This window comes from Lissotriton vulgaris, chromosome 3_1 (genome assembly GCF_964263255.1).
Source record: "Lissotriton vulgaris chromosome 3_1, aLisVul1.2, whole genome shotgun sequence".
NCBI lineage: Eukaryota > Metazoa > Chordata > Amphibia > Caudata > Salamandridae > Lissotriton > Lissotriton vulgaris.
In genome coordinates this window covers 41,882,853-41,904,258 of record NC_141689.1, presented here as the reverse complement: position 1 = coordinate 41,904,258, position 21,406 = coordinate 41,882,853, and the positions used below count along the sequence as shown (strand labels likewise).

The following is a 21,406-nucleotide window of genomic DNA, read 5'->3' as shown; positions in this document are numbered from 1 at the left end:
GAGTATAAGCCACTGTTCTTCTGGGCTAGGTACAAACTATCTTTCTTCTGGTGGCACTAGAGCTTCACAGGACGTGCTGACTTGGATGTTCACCCCAAATGAGCTTTGCCAATCTTCAGGTACAGTTGTGTCAACATTGTTCCTGTGTAACAGGGAGACTAGGCGGAAGGTGGGTGTTTCCCCTTCAAGTGAGTGGTGGGTTGTTGATTCTACCACCCTCCCTCTCTCCACACCCACCAGAACGAGTGGAGTACGGACAGGCATCCACTTTGGTAGACGCAAGAAGAAGAAATGGGAGAAGGCTCCTTTAACTGGGCGTTTGCTGATGACGAAGACACGCCCCCGACTGACGCAACGACTGTAGAAGTGGCTAAAATCCAGGAAGACCCAAGAACGGCGTCTGACGTCACCCAGGAGGAGCGCGGAGTTCGAGCGGCGGTGCAAGGAGAAGGTAGCGGTTACTGGAGCTTGGGGAGGCAAGGATATACAGCCGAAGGAGTCGCGGAGCCAGGAAGCCAACGACCCCACAAGGCACCGTGCCACACTCCTGAGGGAGGAGTGTGGCTTAAGCAGGTACGGCAGCGGGTGTCAGGCTGGATTGGGAGGCGGGGAGACTCGTCTCAGTAAAACCTCGACTGACCTGTGGGTGCCTAATTTTCCCTAGTGTGTATATATATCCATTCCTCTACCCTCTTTTCCCGTGCTACCTCTTCATCCTCTCCTCACTACAGCCTTCCTCACGCCCCTTGTACATAAACCAAGTTGTGAATACACGTCTGCAGCGGTGTCCCCTTCACTCCCTGGTTCTCCACGGGTGTACAGATTTAAGACTCGTGTCCTGACTGGCTCTTCTATATCTTCTTTCCCCACATGACCTGTGGTGAGGAAACCAATGATCAGAAGGAACCTATTGAAGAAAGAAGAACAAGGCCACAGAGACTTTCCTCCCCCTCTCCCCCTCTCCCCCTCCCCCTTCCCCCTTCCACCCTCCCCCTTTCCCACTTCCCCCCCCTATCCCCCAACCCCCCCGCCCCCCGAGGGTACTCGCGATCACGGACCCGGCAGGATATTCTAGAGAGACTTTCTTCACGCTATAAAAAGACCTTCACTAAAATAAAACCGTACTTAGCACGATCCAGTCTCCAGTCCTTTACTGCAACCCCGCCACATCCTGCCAGGAACTCTTGCTGGGGAATCTGTAACTCTCATTGACTTCATGGTACACAGATCGCTCTCTGCATTTTCCTCTTCTAGAACTTCCTAACAGCACCAGGGTAAAAGATGGACTGTTCTGATTGGAGCACGGTCACCACCGATTTGCATAATGCTGGCTCCAAACTTAAGTGGCATGGGGTAGAAAATACCAAGGGACTAGGATGTGGCCTGGGTAATTACCAGTGGCTGAAATTAATTCAAGCATTCCATCCATCACTTTTTTATATACTTTAGTTTGAGAGAATAAGTGAGAGGGGTATTCTCAGACGTTGATCCTGTGCATGATGTGTCATTGGAACCAGTTTATAACGGCTGATGAGCCCCGATATGGGCGAACTCTGTCCTGGGTTGGTTGTGTTCCGGTTCAGAGAGGACCTGGCTTGGCAGTTTGGGCTGGACTGTTCCTATTGGCACAGGGTCAAGACTGATCTGCATACGGTTCGATCCAAACTGAGATGCCATGGTGTGCAAAATAATGATGGATTAGAATGCAGCCCCAATGAATTACCAGTGGCTGAGATTAATGCAAGTATTCCACCCAGCACTTTTTTTGTATACAAGTTCAAGTTCAAAAGCTTTATTCGACAGCATTGTCATAAAAGCATTGACACCCTAATCTATACATCAGTAAATACTATTCTAAAATACAATCACATTTTAAAACGCACATTAAATTCAAAACGCTGACGAATCATGACTAAAAGGAATGCCTTTAGTGCTAAAAACTCCAATTCATTAAACATGATTAATTAAATAATTAGTCTACATGAAATCACGATACATTTGCTCTAACTCCACGGGCTAAAGTGCGAGTGCGAATGATCCATGCCCATCCTAGATATTTTGCTACTGCAATTGCTAAAGGAGGGGAGCTGTTTGATCCCAAAATTCTAAGTGCTTCCTGGCACCTACGTGTCCCTAAATTCTGACACGCTGGTTTTAACCACCTCCTTCTTGGAGAAGCATAAAGAGGGCAGGCAAACAGAAAATGCGAGGTGTCCTCAGCCAAGTCTTTGCAATGGTTGCATACATTAACATTACTAAGCGACCACTTTTGTGTGAAAGCGTTAAGGGGCAAACTACCAGCTCTAAATTAGAAGTACAATTTTCTATCCATAGGTTTTGTAATAAAATCCCAGTATTGTTCGCAAAATGGAGCAAATTTGATTTCCAAATACCGGGATGTTAGCATGGAATGTGAGTTAGAGGTCAACACGGATTGCAAAATCATATCCCAGTACATTTTTTTTCACAATCTCCTTTGATGGGAAGGCAGTTGGGTCAGTGTTAGTCCATAGATGGTCTAGGTGGAGTTTTGTTAATAGGTTCCCGGATCTCGTTGAGCCATGTTATTGTATGGAATCGGTCCTTCTTAATAATGTCCATGAGGGCGGAGGCATAATGACCTAGCTCCGGCGTTGACATTATTCGCCTCCAGAATAGTAATGGGCGCAATCGAGCCAGGTCCTCAATCTTTTTCCTCCCCAGATCATACAACAGGGGAATTGTTGGTGTGCTCTGTGGAACGCCAACCAGACGTCTCAAAAACTTGTTCTCAGCAGTGGACAAAATGCTCAAATTAGAAAAACCCCACAATTCTGAACCATACAGACAGGTATTTAGCACCTTCATACTATAAATCTCTAACACAGGATGGATAGGTTTGGTTAGTGAAGATTTATGTTTAACCCTTTCGATGCTGATGACGAGCTCAGCTCGTCATCACCCACGGGTGTCGTGTGCTGATGACGAGCTGAGCTCGTCATAGTGCCACTAAAATGGCATTTTCCAGCACACAGCGGGAAAACGCCTAGCAGCCAAGAGGTTAAGTGCTAGAGCCCCTGCTTAGTTGATGGAACTTTAAAACTGCTGTGTCAATATGGGACTTCCATTTCATATTGCCCTGTAAGAAGATGCCAAGATATGTAAAAGCATTCACCTGCGCTAAGGCGGCCCCATTGAAAGTTATTGTGACCCTATATGGCTTGGCTGGATTCATGCACATAAACTTAGTCTTTGAAGTGTTTAATTCCAAGCCCCCGATCTGGCAGAAATCCCCGAAAGCATTAATTGCCTTCTGAAGGCCACTAGGAGTTCGTGATACCAGCAACGTGTCATCAGCAAACATTAATACTGGTACACGAACCACATCAAGTAATGGGGCATCCGTAGGGGATTTCTTCAGGTAGTCCACTATGCCATTGATATATAATGAAAATAAGGTGGGTGCCAGGACGCATCCCTGTCTAACCCCACGCTCTACAGGGAAAGAATCAGTTACCTCACCCTGGGCCCCCCACCTGATCCTGGCGTAGTTATTTTCATGCATCCGGACTAACAATGTCAATAATTCGGGGCTGATACCAATTTCCGCGAGGACGCTCCACAATTTTTGTCGCGGGACTAAGTTAAATGCTGACTTCAAGTCAACAAATACGGCATGCAATGGACCATTGATCAAGGTCCCGTTTCTCCAGTACAAAGTTAAAAAGTAAAAGACCTGGTCAATAAAACTTGTTAGGGGGCGGAAGCCAGCTTGGTAGGGGGAGAGAACATCCTTCTCATCTATCCATGCTTGTAATTTGTTTTGTATCAATCGACCCATCAGTTTTTGTGCAGAATCAATTAGACTGATGGGTCTGTAATTGCTTGGGAGTGTCTTATCACCTTTTTTGAAGACTGGGATGATCTCCGCACCCTTCCATGATTTGGGTATGGAAGCTCCGTGGGCGATGGCATTTGCTAACCAGACAAAGTATTGGCACCATGAAGCCGGTCGCTTAAGAATACATCGGCCGGTATTCCGTCCATTCCTGGCGCTCTCCCCCCAGTCACCCCATCCAACGCTATGTTTACATCACCCAGGGTGAACACTTCGCCTTTGAAGAAGACCATTAGGGGAGGTAGATATTGGCCTGTGTCCAGATTACATGCATATTGTGGCTTAAAGAAGTCAATCCATAAGTTCTTTGCAACTTTGTTTTGTGGACGCTCTGCTAGCCCCCCCCCCGTCCCATTTTACGATTGCCCAGAACTCTTTTTGCTTCTTAGCTGCACATGCTAATTTGAGGTCAAGCCAATGATTTTCGGCCCAGCGTTTTTTCGCTTTGGTTTGTACTTTTCTGTAGGCATCCCTAGCCTTCCTCACTCCTTCTCTGCTTTGACTCCTTAGCTCAAGACTAAGTTTCTGACGTGCTCTTCTGTATGTTTGATTATACCACCCCTGTTTTGTGGGTGATTTTACCACCTTTTTTTGGCCTACTGGTTTTAGAAAGAAGCCGTGAATTTTGGAAAAAAACCTCAGTGTGCCTCCTCCGTAAATCTGGAGAAGTTGGGTTCGGTACAATGTTCTTTCATAATGGTAATCTCAGAGACAACTAACTTCCTTAGATCTTCTAACATCTCTGGCTTCTCTATCAGTCTACCCCACGTTACGTGGCATTGGTTATTTGTAGGGATAATATCCAGAGTGACTGCGCCCCTTTTCGGGCTTGGAGCTGGCACCCCCTGGTTAAATTGCATGATCAAGCATAGTGGATTATGGTCACTCTCTAATCTAGATGTGATGCTCATATCTACCAGCCTGTGCCAATCCCTCACATCCACTAGGATATAACCTATTCGACTTTTTGCCCTTCCATTATCAAATGTGTGAACACCCCGTCGGTCAGACGGGGTGCGCCCATTAGCTGCTCTTAAGCCCCTTGCTAAGCACAAGCTCTTGATTTGAATTGCTACCTCAGACCATCTCTTGACCAATGGTAGGTCCAATTGGGGGATTCCTCATTTATTATCCTCTTCTAAGGACATTTCACCGTCCTCCGAGCCAAAAAGGTTCGAAGGTCGTGTTCATGTCTCCACCCACCAAGATAGAAAGATGAGATGGAAGGAGCTCAAGATCGTTATCAAGTGCTGTTATTACCTCTGAGGTTTTCCCCCCTGCAACTCCCCTAGCGTATATGTTATAAATGGCCATCTCTTGGCCATTGGCCCAGGTAATCGTAATTGACAGTATGTCACTATTGTTGAGGGATATTTCCTGGATATTACAATGCAAGGATTGGCGCACCCAGATAATCAATCCCCCTGATGGCCGCCCTTTGGGGTTCTTTTTTGCTGGGACATAAAAGTTTAGGAAACCATGCCGATAGACTGGGTTCACTGCCCAGGTTTCCTGAAACATGATTATGTCATGGTGTTCAATGAACTCCTACCATTCTGGGGAAATCATTTTGTTAGAAATTCCAGCAAGGTTCCACGATAGGAGGTTTAGACTTCTGTTATCTGGTATAACTGTATCCTGGGACAGCACTACATTAGGCCTGATGGGTGCTAGCCCAAAATTAGATAACAAACTGCGTGTCCTGTTACTACTGGGATTATTAGAAGTAGGTTCGGGGGTGCCCTTGACACTACTTGACTTGGAGTTTGTGAGGCTGGGTGGGTTGTAATCAACAGCAGCTTCTGTCCCATGAAGTCAGTCGCACTCATTGAGATCTGATAGTGCTGAATATTTATTTTCAAGGGACACACCCCGCTGAATATCTATTTTCAAGGGACACACCCCAACTGTTTTTTGGACCAGTCGTATTTCCCTTTTTTGCCACAGTATTCCATTTGGTTCTTAGAATGGTAGGATTCAAGATGTTACCTCGTCTGGCATAGAAGAAATCTAATGTTAAAGGGATGATCTCAGCGGTTCGGCGTTGGGGAGGATATATATTCGACAGAATGTTTGGCAGAACTTCGGATCTGTAAAGTGCAGTACCACGCAGTCCCCCCTGAATTTTTTATGGCCATCCCCAATCCATTCCACTCTCCTTGCCTTCACTATCTCTTCTGCCAACTGGTGCATACCCCGGGTGAAAATGCCATGTTATAAGATAACCAGTGCAGGGCCTTGCTTATTAGGGAGGATGTATTTTCTATTTGCCCAGGTTTCAAATGGGGGACATTGGCCAAGACCAGCACTAAGGGAGAGGCCTCCACAATTAGCTCTACTGGGACCTTCTCTGCCCTGGGATCTCCAATCTTTTCCCTTGGGCCTGGTCCTGAGGGTACCCCATTGTCTAAATCCTGACCTCCTCCCCCCAAAGGACTAGTCGTAGTTGGGAGGGAAGATACATTCTCAGTTGGCCCCGGGCAGGGAGTTGTTGGGGACTTTTTGGTCTCTACTCTAGATACTACTTGATTAGGGATATTTACCACCTCTTCTAATGTCTTCTGTAAGAGCCCCCCTAATCTATGCACCTCCTCTGTAAGATGGTCAATTTTTGCCAGGAGAGGTTTTGTAATGGTCTTAATCTTAGTATCTAGGATATTTACTAATTTCTTGAGCTGGTCCTCATCCAGGAGTATTTTTCTCCCCCTTTCATCTTCTACATCCCTTTTGGGGGGTGGGATATCTAGTCTTTTTTTACTTGAGCGTAACCCGCCACGCTTAGGGTGGCCCTTGTCCCCCCCTCTTGTGCCTCTAGGTGCTGGGACCGGCACCGGGGGCTCGTCCTCTAATAACACTAGCTCTTCTTCATGTGTACTCTCTGTGTCCGACTCTGCTAAGGCCACTATTAACTGTGTTTATGTATTATTATTGTGCTGATCCTGCAAGAAAACCTCATTATCTGGCTCGGGTACAGGCATGTTTTCCACCATAGACAATGAAGGGGATAGGCTCAAGCCCAATGAAGATCTTCTATCATTGTTAATTTTGGCAACCACCTGGACTAAATAGTTATCGAGGGTGTTTACTGCTAGGGAGGTTTTTGACTTCGACATGCTACGCAAACACAGTAGGTAACCTTTTCCCCAAGAAACACACTGAATAATAAACAAAGAGAAAGTAGGACAGCGTGTCGCGCTAGTGTTAGAGAGCAAATACTCAAAGGGTTCCACAATAATAACTACTAGAAGACCACTCACAGCTGGTATTTTGGGCAGCGTACTTGGCCCAGTCCAGTCTCTGCCAGTCTCGGACTGTCGCAGACTGTCCCGCCCTTGTCCCGGGCTTCTCCCGGGCTACTCCCGCGCACTCCCGCGCTGCGGGGTACAGCAGTTCCTAATAACGGAAGGAGGTGGTTGGGGGGCGGGTCAAACAGGGAGAGCATCCAGGTGCAGGTAATGATCACGCAGGGACTCCTGGGAAATGGAGTCCCTGTCCTGGCGCTCGCAGCCCTGCTGCTCTACTCTGTGCCCTTAGTCTCCTGGTGATGTAGCCTCGGTCCAGTGATGATTGCCCCAGCAGGATGAGCGATGCGGGACCCGCGCAGCGAGTACCGCGAGGTTCTGAGGTTCTGAAGAAACAGGAAGGCAGCAGCCAAACAGGACTCTCCACAGCGTCTTTCAGCTCGAAAGGTAGGGCTTCTCACAACAATGCAAGAGCAGGCAAGCACTTTTCACTCGGCGGTCGGGGGCGGGTCAAACAGGGAGGGCGTCCAGGTGCAGGTAATGATCACGCAGGGACTCCTGGTAAATGGAGTCCCTGTCCTGGCGCTCGCAGCCCTGCTGCTCTACTCTGTGCCCTTAGTCGCCTGGTGATGTAGCCTCGGTCCAGTGATGATTGCCCCAGCAGGATGAGCGATGCGGGACCCGCGCAGCGGGTACCGCGAGGTTCTGAGGTTCTGAAGAAACAGGAAGGCAGCAGCCAAACGGGACTCCACAGCGTCTTTCAGCTCGAAAGGTAGGGCTTCTCACAACAATGCAAGAGCAGGCAAGCACTTTTCACTCGGCGGTCGGGGGGCGGGTCAAACAGGGAGAGCGTCCAGGTGCAGGTAATGATCACGCAGGGACTCCTGGGAAATGGAGTCCCTGTCCTGGCGCTCGCAGCCCTGCTGCTCTACTCTGTGCCCTTAGTCGCCTGGTGATGTAGCCTCGGTCCAGTGATGATTGCCCCAGCAGGATGAGCGATGCGGGACCCGCGCAGCGGGTACCTCGAGGTTCTGAGGTTCTGAAGAAACAGGAAGGCAGCAGCCAAACGGGACTCTCCACAGCGTCTTTCAGCTCGAAAGGTAGGGCTTTTTGTATACTTCTATTTATCAGGCAGACACCAGCTCTGGTTGCACAGCATTCCTCTCTGTACTCTAAAAATGAATTCCTGCATTGAACATGAGCTCTGGTTGCACAGCATTCCTGGGAGTACTCTTCAGATCAATCCCTTCATTAGACATGAGCTCTGGTTGCAAAGCATTCTTGGGAGTATTCTGCAGATCAATCCCTTCGTTGGGCACCAGCTCTGGTTGCACAGCATTCTTGGGAGTATTCTGCAGATCAATCCCTTCATTGCACATGAGCTCTGGTTGCACAGCATTCCTGGGAGTACTCTGCAGATCAATCCCTTCGTTGGGCACCAGCTCTGGTTGCACAGCATTCCTGGGAGTACTCTGCAGATCAATCCCTTTATTGGACATGAGCTCTGGTTGCACAGCATTCCTGGGAGTACTCTGCAGATCAATCCCTTCATTGCACATGAGCTCTGGTTGCACAGCATTTCTGGGAGTACTCTGCAGATCAATCCCTTCATTGGACACCAGCTCTGGCTGCACAGCATTCCTGGGAGAACTCTGCAGATCAATCCCTTCATTGGACCCCAGCTCTGGCTGCACAGCGTTCCTGGGAGTACTCTGCAGAGCAATCCCTTCATTGCACATGAGCTCTGGTTGCACAGCATTCCTGGGAGTACTCTGCAGATCAATCCCTTCATTGGACACCAGCTCTGGCTGCACAGCATTCCTGGGAGAACTCTGCAGATCAATCCCTTCATTGCACATGAGCTCTGGTTGCACAGCATTCCTGGGAGTACTCTGCAGATCAATCCCTTCATTGCACATGAGCTCTGGTTGCACAGCATTCATAGTGGAACTCTGCAGATCAATCCCTTCAGTGGACACCAGCTCTGGTTGCACAGCATTCCTGGGAGAACTCTGCAGATCAATCCCTTCATTGCACATGAGCTCTGGTTGCACAGCATTCCTGGGAGTACTCTGCAGATCAATCCCTTCATTGCACATGAGTCCTGGTTGCACAGCATTCCTGGGAGTACTCTGCAGATCAATCCCTTTATTGGACATGGGCTCTGGTTGCATAGCATTCCTGGGAGAACTCTGTAGATCAATCCCTTCAGTGGACACCAGCTCTGGTTGCACAGCATTCCTGGGAGTACTCTGCAGATCAATCCCTTCATTGCACATGAGCTCTGGTTGCACAGCATTCCTGGGAGTACTGTGCAGATCAATCCCTTCATTGCACATGAGCTCTGGTTGCACAGCATTCCTGGGAGTATTCTGCAGATCAATCCCTTTATTGGGCATGGGCTCTTGTTGCACAGCATTCCTGGGAGTACTCTGCAGATCAATCCCTTCAATGGACACCAGCTCTGGTTGCAGAGCATTCCTGTGAGAACTCTGCAGACCAATCCCTTCAATGGACACCAGCTCTGGTTGCAGAGCATTCCTGGGAGAACGCTGCAGATCAATCCCTTCAGTGGACACCAGCTCTGGTTGCACAGCATTCCTGGGAGAACTCTGCAGATCAATCCCTTCAGTGGACACCAGCTCTTGTTGCACATTATTCCTGGGAGAACTCTGCAGATCAATCCCTTCAGTGGACACCAGCTCTTGTTGCACATTATTCCTGGGAGAACTCTGCAGATCAATCCCTTCAGTGGACACCAGCTCTTGTTGCACATTATTCCTGGGAGAACTCTGCAGATCAATCCCTTCATTAGACATGAGCTCTGGCTGCACAGCGTTGCAGTACTCTGCAGATCAGTCCCTTAATTGGACACCAGCTCTGGTTGCACTGCATTCCTGGGAGTACTCTGCAGATCAGTCCCTTCATTAGACATGAGCTCTGGTTGCACAGCATTCCTGGGAGTACTCTGCAGATCAATCCCTTCATTAGACATGAGCTCTGGTTGCACAGCATTCCTGGGAGACCTCTGCAGATCAATCCCTTCATTGGACACCAGCTCTGGTTGCACAGCATTCCTGGGAGACCTCTGCAGATCAATCCCTTCATTGGACACCAGCTCTGGTTGCACAGCATTCCTGGGAGACCTCTGCAGATCAATCCCTTCATTGGACACCAGCTCTGGTTGCAGAGCATTCCTGGGAGACCTCTGCAGATCAATCCCTTCATTAGACATGAGCTCTGGTTGCACAGCATTCCTGGGAGTATTCTGCAGATCAATCCCTTCATTAGACACCAGCTCTGGCTGCACAGCATTCCTGTGAGTACTCTGCAGATCAATCCCTTCATTAGACATGAGCTCTGGCTGCACAGCGTTCCTGTGAGTACTCTGCAGATCAATCCCTTCATTGGACACCAGCTCTGGTTGCACAGCATTCCTGGGAGACCTCTGCAGATCAATCCCTTCATTGGACACCAGCTCTGGTTGCACAGCATTCCTGGGAGACCTCTGCAGATCAATCCCTTCATTGGACACCAGCTCTGGTTGCAGAGCATTCCTGGGAGACCTCTGCAGATCAATCCCTTCATTAGACATGAGCTCTGGTTGCACAGCATTCCTGGGAGTATTCTGCAGATCAATCCCTTCATTGGACACCAGCTCTGGCTGCACAGCATTCCTGGGAGAACTCTGCAGATCAATCCCTTCATTGGACATGAGCTCTGGCTGCACAGCGTTGCAGTACTCTGCAGATCAATCCCTTCATTGGACACCAGCTCTGGTTGCACAGCATTCCTGGGAGTACTCTGCAGATCAATCCCTTCATTGCACATGAGCTCTGGTTGCACAGCATTCCTGGGAGAACTCTGCAGATCAATCCCTTCATTGGACCCCAGCTCTGGCTGCACAGCGTTCCTGGGAGTACTCTGCAGAGCAATCCCTTCATTGCACATGAGCTCTGGTTGCACAGCATTCCTGGGAGTACTCTGCAGATCAATCCCTTCATTGGACACCAGCTCTGGCTGCACAGCATTCCTGGGAGAACTCTGCAGATCAATCCCTTCATTGCACATGAGCTCTGGTTGCACAGCATTCCTGGGAGTACTCTGCAGATCAATCCCTTCATTGCACATGAGCTCTGGTTGCACAGCATTCATAGTGGAACTCTGCAGATCAATCCCTTCAGTGGACACCAGCTCTGGTTGCACAGCATTCCTGGGAGAACTCTGCAGATCAATCCCTTCATTGCACATGAGCTCTGGTTGCACAGCATTCCTGGGAGTACTCTGCAGATCAATCCCTTCATTGCACATGAGTCCTGGTTGCACAGCATTCCTGGGAGTACTCTGCAGATCAATCCCTTTATTGGACATGGGCTCTGGTTGCATAGCATTCCTGGGAGAACTCTGTAGATCAATCCCTTCAGTGGACACCAGCTCTGGTTGCACAGCATTCCTGGGAGTACTCTGCAGATCAATCCCTTCATTGCACATGAGCTCTGGTTGCACAGCATTCCTGGGAGTACTGTGCAGATCAATCCCTTCATTGCACATGAGCTCTGGTTGCACAGCATTCCTGGGAGTATTCTGCAGATCAATCCCTTTATTGGGCATGGGCTCTTGTTGCACAGCATTCCTGGGAGTACTCTGCAGATCAATCCCTTCAATGGACACCAGCTCTGGTTGCAGAGCATTCCTGTGAGAACTCTGCAGACCAATCCCTTCAATGGACACCAGCTCTGGTTGCAGAGCATTCCTGGGAGAACGCTGCAGATCAATCCCTTCAGTGGACACCAGCTCTGGTTGCACAGCATTCCTGGGAGAACTCTGCAGATCAATCCCTTCAGTGGACACCAGCTCTTGTTGCACATTATTCCTGGGAGAACTCTGCAGATCAATCCCTTCAGTGGACACCAGCTCTTGTTGCACATTATTCCTGGGAGAACTCTGCAGATCAATCCCTTCAGTGGACACCAGCTCTTGTTGCACATTATTCCTGGGAGAACTCTGCAGATCAATCCCTTCATTAGACATGAGCTCTGGCTGCACAGCGTTGCAGTACTCTGCAGATCAGTCCCTTAATTGGACACCAGCTCTGGTTGCACTGCATTCCTGGGAGTACTCTGCAGATCAGTCCCTTCATTAGACATGAGCTCTGGTTGCACAGCATTCCTGGGAGTACTCTGCAGATCAATCCCTTCATTAGACATGAGCTCTGGTTGCACAGCATTCCTGGGAGACCTCTGCAGATCAATCCCTTCATTGGACACCAGCTCTGGTTGCACAGCATTCCTGGGAGACCTCTGCAGATCAATCCCTTCATTGGACACCAGCTCTGGTTGCACAGCATTCCTGGGAGACCTCTGCAGATCAATCCCTTCATTGGACACCAGCTCTGGTTGCAGAGCATTCCTGGGAGACCTCTGCAGATCAATCCCTTCATTAGACATGAGCTCTGGTTGCACAGCATTCCTGGGAGTATTCTGCAGATCAATCCCTTCATTAGACACCAGCTCTGGCTGCACAGCATTCCTGTGAGTACTCTGCAGATCAATCCCTTCATTAGACATGAGCTCTGGCTGCACAGCGTTCCTGTGAGTACTCTGCAGATCAATCCCTTCATTGGACACCAGCTCTGGTTGCACAGCATTCCTGGGAGACCTCTGCAGATCAATCCCTTCATTGGACACCAGCTCTGGTTGCACAGCATTCCTGGGAGACCTCTGCAGATCAATCCCTTCATTGGACACCAGCTCTGGTTGCAGAGCATTCCTGGGAGACCTCTGCAGATCAATCCCTTCATTAGACATGAGCTCTGGTTGCACAGCATTCCTGGGAGTATTCTGCAGATCAATCCCTTCATTGGACACCAGCTCTGGCTGCACAGCATTCCTGGGAGAACTCTGCAGATCAATCCCTTCATTGGACATGAGCTCTGGCTGCACAGCGTTGCAGTACTCTGCAGATCAATCCCTTCATTGGACACCAGCTCTGGTTGCACAGCATTCCTGGGAGTACTCTGCAGATCAATCCCTTCATTGCACATGAGCTCTGGTTGCACAGCATTCCTGTGAGTACTCTGCAGATCAATCCCTTCATTAGACACCAGCTCTGGCTGCACAGCATTCCTGTGAGTACTCTGCAGATCAATCCCTTCATTAGACACCAGCTCTGGTTGCACAGCATTCCTGGGAGTACTCTGCAGATCAATCCCTTCATTGCACATGAGCTCTGGTTGCACAGCATTCCTGTGAGTACTCTGCAGATCAATCCCTTCATTGCACATGAGCTCTGGTTGCACAGCATTCCTGTGAGTACTCTGCAGATCAATCCCTTCATTGGACACCAGCTCTGGTTGCACAGCATTCCTGGGAGTACTCTGCAGATCAATCCCTTCATTGCACATGAGCTCTGGTTGCACAGCATTCCTGGGAGTACTCTGCAGATCAATCCCTTCATTGCACATGAGCTCTGGTTGCACAGCATTCCTGTGAGTACTCTGCAGATCAATCCCTTCATTAGACACCAGCTCTGGTTGCACAGCATTCCTGGGAGTACTCTGCAGATCAATCCCTTCATTGCACATGAGCTCTGGTTGCACAGCATTCCTGTGAGTACTCTGCAGATCAATCCCTTCATTAGACACCAGCTCTGGTTGCACAGCATTCCTGGGAGTACTCTGCAGATCAATCCCTTCATTGCACATGAGCTCTGGTTGCACAGCATTCCTGTGAGTACTCTGCAGATCAATCCCTTCATTGGACACCAGCTCTGGTTGCACAGCATTCCTGGGAGTACTCTGCAGATCAATCCCTTCATTGCACATGAGCTCTGGTTGCACAGCATTCCTGTGAGTACTCTGCAGATCAATCCCTTCATTGGACACCAGCTCTGGCTGCACAGCATTTCTCTGCTCTGCAGATCAATCTCTTCATTGATTGTAGAGAACTTGGAAATTGACCAATAAGTGGTTTCCCACTTTTAGACCACAAAAGCAGACAGGAGATGTGTATCCACTGTCTGGACCTTAAGGACTGGTTTGAGGGGGAGCTGCACATGGCTGTCATCAGCCAAACTGTTGGGTAATCAAGAAAAAAAACATGGGGCCTCACCTAAGGTGTCTCTTTCGCCTTGCATCACAGAGTCTCAGTCTTACCCTGTAAACCAGATGGCATTGGTACAGGAAGACTAATGAGCTGCCATTTGCTCAGCAAAAGTCCTAATTGAAAAAAAGCGCCTTTTCTTATCACTCACTTCACTGTCAAGGTCTTCTCCGCCCAGCTTTAGGAATGTCAGCAATGCACTCTGCTAACCATCATGTTCAAGAGGCGAGGCTAGCACTATCCAAAATGAATCCCACCTGCCTCCATTATTTTGGTTCCCACACATGCACTATGTATGTACCATGCTTTCTACCTATACGAACACACACAGCATGCTCTTGGAATGTTAGTGCTAGGATCTGGGTAAGTGTAAAGAAGCAAAAGACGGGGGCCGGTAGGCCTCACAAAACATAGTACACTGCCCTTCTCCCACAGCTGTATGTGCTAACCTCATGACAGGGACCACGAGTCCATTGTCTGTCAATGAGGTCATTTGTGGTGCCGCTCCAAGTCACAGTATAGGGGCCAGGACCTCACTTGTGTCTAGTGAGAGACCTAGGCCTCTGTGCACAAGCTGGACAAGTGATATTCTAGGGCTAAACCTGCATATCTGATACTCTGTTGGGCACTCTGGGCAGGGAATAACGACTGCATCCATGCAGGGGACATTCCTGTCCCAACAATGAGGTAATGGATTGATCTTATTACTCGGCCTGTTTAACCTAATTTTTCTTCCAAAGGTGCTGTCATGTAAGCAAACCACTAGATGTTGAATGTTCGGCTGAGACGAAGACTTTAGAAATGGAGTAATAGGGATTGCGCTAAGTAATCAAGGTGTGCTTGTCCATAACACGCAGATCATCATAGCTTGCAGTGTGATTAAATTACTGCATGTCCTCATCGGTTGTTCTAAGTTAATGATATAATGGGAAAATGTGTGGCAAATAATAAGAAATGTCTTAATCCTAATTATCAATTGGCTGTGTCGGTGGTAGTTTATCATGTGTGCTATAGACGCAAGTACGTGATTTAACCTAGCAAATTCTAGCCGATACAACCATTAGATTTGTAGTTATCTCCTCCCACTTTACTTTTCACAAACCTAGCTCCTGACTTTTCCTTTATTTTTACACAAATCTAAAGTGTTGCATGTTTAGCTCGGAATAATGTTGCAAAACGTTCACATTTATTATTTATAGGGAATATAAATAATGTATGCCCGAGATAAGCCAAGTATTGTTCTATTTCATAGTCTACATGAGTGCAAGTCCTTTGTATTTAAAAACCTATATGCGAAGTAACACATTTTAATTGGAACAGTAAAACACATTATTGGAGTCTGGTAATCTGATCCTCTTTTCTCTAAAGGCATCAGGAAACCAGAACCAGTTAATGTTCAAGATTGGTGAGGAGGCTGACTGCCAGAGAGGGGAGAGGGTCATATGCACAAAGTACCTGAGCCACATCCATCCTTTCCACCACCTCATTACCACACAGGTGAGTGCTGGGCCTTGAGTGGTGTGAACACTGATGGTGAACGCTGAATGAGTTCAAGGATCCAGTGGGGCGGCCCAGATAATGTACAGCAAGCAGCACCTAATGTGGGCAGACAGGAAATGCTTGAAGTGTGCCATTTTTATTTATATGTTAACAAAGACTCTTTATACGATACGGTCTGCTGCAGAAAAAATTCAATGTGCACAAGTTATCTCTTACTTCAGAAATGGTTCTCACACAGGTTTGTTGATATTTGCAATCTGTATTCTTGCTTCATACTTTTTCTACCCCAGATAAGAACAAAATGTGCACATTCAAACTTAGTTAGAGAATATCAGGCAACTGGCAGTTTATTTTCCTCAGCTATATCCTATCAGAGTGTTTTTGACTTTGCAGGAAAAAAACAATCTGGTGGGGGATCATGGCCAACTGCCAAGCACGATGTCCGCTTGCTAAAGCAGTTCTGATTGCAGAATATTAAAATTCCCTTAATCTGTGCCTAAAACCGCCTGACACCCAATCCAGCAAAGGAATCACAAGTAAGAAGACACAGAGAGATACATGAGCTGAGGCAGTTTGAGGCAGGGACACTGCTGGACGAGACCACTGGAGCAAAGCTTATGCCAACTGAGCAGACCTGAGCTCGATTGATGAGGCGGCCTGCCAGCGGGAGAAACTTAACCAGAGCGAAGATATCCTGCAGAGTGCCTGCGGGCCTCCAACGCTACTTGTTGCCCATTGCTCTCTGGGAGGAAGCAGCAGCAGCTGGCGTCCGTAGATGAATGGGCAGCCAGGGAATAGGGAGTCTTGAAATCCCCTGGGTAAAAGGCTAAATAGGAGGACCTCTACTTGACTCCACAGGAAGTCTGAAGAGCTGGGGGGGGGGGGAGGGGAGTGCCCGGCAGAACACTGCAAGGGCCCGTACTCTAAAATCGGAAGGATCTTAGCAGGTAGCAAAGAGTGGGACCTGTGTTTTTGCTGCAAGTTAAACTAGAGCAACCTACAATATCGAGATAACCGGTGGCAAAAGTGCAAAATGTACACAATAAATTAGACTAGACAAATACAGTAAACCAAAGATGTTGATGGAAGTGGCAACCCATCCGGCCCAGGCCCCTATCGGGGACAGTGAACAGGGAGAGGCAGAACTATCACCTAAGACATAATGGGGGCGATTCAGGGAACCCATGGCTCCCTAGTGTTGAACATGGACTCGGTGACAAAAAATCACGCTCCATGGGGTTGATGTCCGGAAAATGGTTGACAGGGTAACTGAAAATGAGGCCTTGCTAGCTACAATCCTCACAGACACGAAGACTCTTGGGGAACAAGTTAACCACTTACTCTCAGATTCTGAAGCAATGTGTACCAAGCTGGAGGACTTTGAGGGATGCTCCAGGAGTAAAAATATCAGGGTGGTTGGGATCCTGGAGAGAGAGGAGTAGTCGAGTGTAGGTCTCTTTCTGGAGGACCCCATCATGAACACTCTGAAACACCAGGGGCCTTCAGGGATGTGGAATTCCTATAGCCTGACGCCCAGGAAAAATGTGTATTTTGTCCTTGGGACAAGTAGGCCCAACCCCCTGCATCACAAACCCTTTGGCTGCCAGTTTGATGTACCACATTATGGATCCGAGAAGGGAACTGTCTGCAGTTAAGTTCATATTTTTGCCCATATGTTAATGCTGTTCAAACTTGTAATTATGGTTGATTCATTTAAAGCCTTTATTATTAGGTTGTAAGCTCCGACTGCACTACTGACAGTGGTTACAGTATAAAAATGTGTACACAGGTTTTTGAAGTTTAGCAATATGAGGCTATGTATGATGCTACTAGAATGCTCTCTGATTTGATGCAAATATTTGCAGAAGCTTTAAAGCAAGATTGATGATTCTTTGCTTTAAAAAAAAAAAAAAGTTCATAAAAAAATGAAAGCCGGAAAAATACATTATGCTAAACTTCTCTAAAATTTCAGGTGTCATTTCTTTGCAGCATCATTTAGTAACGTATTGATGCATGCTAGTATTTCCCCAAAATATTCATAATGGAAAATCAGTGTAACCAATTTTAATGAGATTATGGCAAACAAAAATAAACAAGCATTGGCAGAGCCAGTAGGTCTAAAATTGGTAGTCAGCTTTTTAGTTTTGTCAAAGTGTGAGTTGTTTTGGCATGGTTTTTGTAAAACTGTATTAGTGTGTGAGCTGCTGGGCCCTCACTATTATAACAGTAGCAAAAGCAAACATTTGTTTTAGTCTCAGAAAGCACACACTGCCACAGTAGTTACTGGCACTGAACAAACCTACTCTGTACGATATGCTCCTTGTGAAAGAGCAGAATGCTGTCACTCACCTTGAAGCCAGCTGATGCAGACAGAGAGACAGAATTTTAATAAACACAAAAGGTCATGGTCAACGCTAGACCAAATTGGGTGCCCAATTATTAAAGAATGTCTCACAAGTGCACCCAGGGTATATATGCCTTTGCATTAAGGGCAGCTATATGGCTTTCGTGAATTCCCAAAAATTTACAGAAGTAGGACAAGAAATAATACTTGCATGAGCAAATATGCATGTGTAGATTTGCTCATACAAAAATCTTAGTGTTTTCAAGTTCACTTTCCCTCTAACCACTTTTTTCCTAACTCTGGAAAAAGGTTTTTGTCTGCCATTGTCAGGAGTACATTTCCAACATTTCTCAGTATGGGAAAAGATTAGAAAAGAGTTGTTGAAAACCATTAAAACATGCAAGTTAGTAGATTTGCACAGACTCAGGAGGGCTTTTTAACCCTGGAACTACTGCTCTCCACTACCTTCAGCCCCAGTATGTAGATCTACAGAAACGTGGCAACGTAAGGGAATTGCAAGTATTCAAACACTACTATTGTATGAGCCCTGACCTAAGCAGAGAGGCTATATCATAGCTCTTATATAATGAGATTGCTGCCATAATTTATCGCTGCACTACATGGCGCCAAAGGGCCAAGTCAATTTTGTTACAGGACAAGTAGCCTTATGGAGCAACCTGCCCCATGGATGAGTAGATATTTTATTAAATTCCACACCCTTGGGCTTTCCAAATGTTCTCAGTGGAGTGGGGACACAGGACTTCGGTCCCCACCACCTCGACCAGGAGCTCCGCCGCAAACCATTATAGCCAGCATTTACAACCATCGAGATTGTGATGCAAACCTACAGGCCACTCGACAAAGCCTACCCATTAAATATGACTATGCCACCATCAACATCTTCTCAACCTTCATGCTCTTGAGTCCACAGACTAAGGCAACGCTTTGATGAGGTGAAAAAGATACTGAGACCGAAAGATCTCAAGTACATGATGCTGTTCCAAACACAGCTATGGTGGCAAAGGGGAAAACATGACATTTCACTTCACCAAGTGAGGTCTGGGACTGGATTGGGGATGGCGGCCAGGAAACAGCAGAGCACAGCAACGCTGAAACACTACCAGTCCACCTGGCACCACAATCATTGGTGGTGGTGGTTGAGGGGGGGAGGGAGGGTTGCAAACGAGGACCGTAGGAAAGGCGGAATACACCAGCATTGCTCGAGAGCACGCTGGCTGTGGAGGCCTGGTCAGCTTGCACGGAGAACACTCCATGACACATCAGTTGGCAGCATTGACAGTTAGCAAGTGCCCATCTCAATGAAACAGGGTCCCACGCCTTGTAACTGGGCTTCCACAACTCAGGCTTGATACATCTGTGACCTGGCTCAGAAAATGAAATAGTATTATGTGTAACTGAAAAAGGGGGATGGGTATTATTTGTGTTTTTGTGATTCCACTGGCTGTCACCAGTTTGGAACACGTTTACCATAGGACGACAAGTGCTCTGCACTGTTGAATTGTTGCGAGGGTAGGCAAGTTTAAGCTCACCGTGCAGAGATGGGGTGGGGGGGGGGGGGGGGGGGCGGGAGTTAAACAAGGCATATTTTTCTTCTTTTCTTCAGATTTTATTGTTCTACTTTACTGTACAGATACACATATGAGGGACAGTGCCAGGGCCAGGTTGGGATGCCCTACTGGCTATCGGGCTCAATAGCCCTAAATGAGGCTACCCTGCAAGGAAACTATACCAAAGTAATATGACCAGAGCAAAATCACTGAAAATATTGTTGCGGAACGTTAATGGATTAGGGGACATGAATAAAATAGGGGGGATACTCCAATACTTTAGAAAACATTCCCCCAATGTACTGTTGGTTCAGAAAACACATATAAAGGGCAACAACTACAGAGCCCTGGGTAGATGGAGGTACACAATACTAGCCTCTCTGGTAAACAGTGCTGGCTCCAGAGGGATGGGCATAATTGTTAAAACATCCACTCCTGTCTTCCTCCACAGGACATGGACAGATGCACTGGTGAGGTGTGTGGCTTGTTTGGGACACTGGAAGAGCTTAACATATGTTCAGGTCACCCCACTTCTTCTGCCATTAAGTCGTTACATTGGCTTCCAATACAACAAAGTTTGGAATTTAAGGCGTTATGTCTGGTACGTAAGACATTATATGGCGGAGGTGCTGTTGATCTATGAAAAATCTTCCATTGGTATATTCCTACTAGAAGTCTTAGATCAGCTAACTCTGGCCTCATTTGTGCCACTAAAGTACACAGAGCTAGATGGGGGGTAAGAGCATATTGCACTGTGCAGTTAGGCTGTGGAACCAATTGCCTATTACACTTAGACTCCAACCCAGCAGGACAGTGTCCAGAAAGCAAATAAACACATGGCTGTTCCCTCAAGCATAATTGATCAGTAAATAGTTTTCCTTTTTTTAAACTATCAAAACTGTGTTTTTATCCTTTTTAATATTGTTGTGTAATGAATGTGCTTTTATGTTTTTTTATTGCCAAAAATCGAATAAAGCTATCTTTGAATTGAATTGAATTGATCAGTAGTGGGACTGTATGATCTCTTCTTCTTACGTCAGCGCCAAGAAGCCTCGGCATTAAAGCGCTCTATAAATCTAAATCCTATCCTATCCTACGTCTTTCCTAAATTGCAAGCACTTGCACTTCCATATGTGAGCTCCCTACTATTGCAGCTACCATAGGTCACCCTGCTTCTAGGGGGTGACGTGAACTCAGTGTTGCAGTAGGATTGGGACAACTGGACAAGCAAGGCACCCCAGGAAAAGCTTAGCCCCTTCCAGAACTTTCTGATGGCCAGAGAGTCTGGGGGATCCGCAGGAAGCCCATAATCCACAGGAATGACAATGCACATATTTTCTTTTGTGGACCACTGTCCATAATGGCGAATGGTCCGATATGCCCCTCGTGAGGGTCTTGAGGCGCTGAAGGAACAAACTCCCCCTCCACCTCCGACGAAGCCTGACACTGCACCAATTCAGAAAGAACTACAAAGACCGGGCTCTTCGAATGATGAAACGAGCTGCTCAAGCCTCCCTGTCCTTGGTGCCTTGAGACCCTCATGGGTGAGTAGTGTGCTCTACAAAACCCTGATTGATTGATACTATTCAGGGCACATAAAAGTCTCTCCTGAATTGATGATCTCCTCACCCGTCATATTCAGTTCCACTGGTACTCGGAGGTACGACACCTGGCGGGGGGCATGTTGGACAATTCGCCATTTTGGGCAGTGGTCCACAAAAGGAAGACTGACCAAAAGAGGGTGTCGCTGATAAACCCCTGGTACTATAAAAACC

General features: G+C 47.4%; 1 protein-coding gene across 2 annotated transcripts in view; it reads left to right on the top strand.

The window, feature by feature from the left end:
• Positions 1–21,406, top strand: part of TAF1C (TATA-box binding protein associated factor, RNA polymerase I subunit C) — a 161,492-nt gene that overhangs the window by 91,880 nt on the left and 48,206 nt on the right. For both annotated transcript variants that reach the window (XM_086960039.1, XM_086960040.1), the window contains exon 12: positions 15,588–15,716. In XM_086960039.1, coding sequence (XP_086816165.1) covers positions 15,588–15,716 — 129 coding nt within the window. The remainder of the gene's footprint in view (positions 1–15,587; positions 15,717–21,406) is intronic.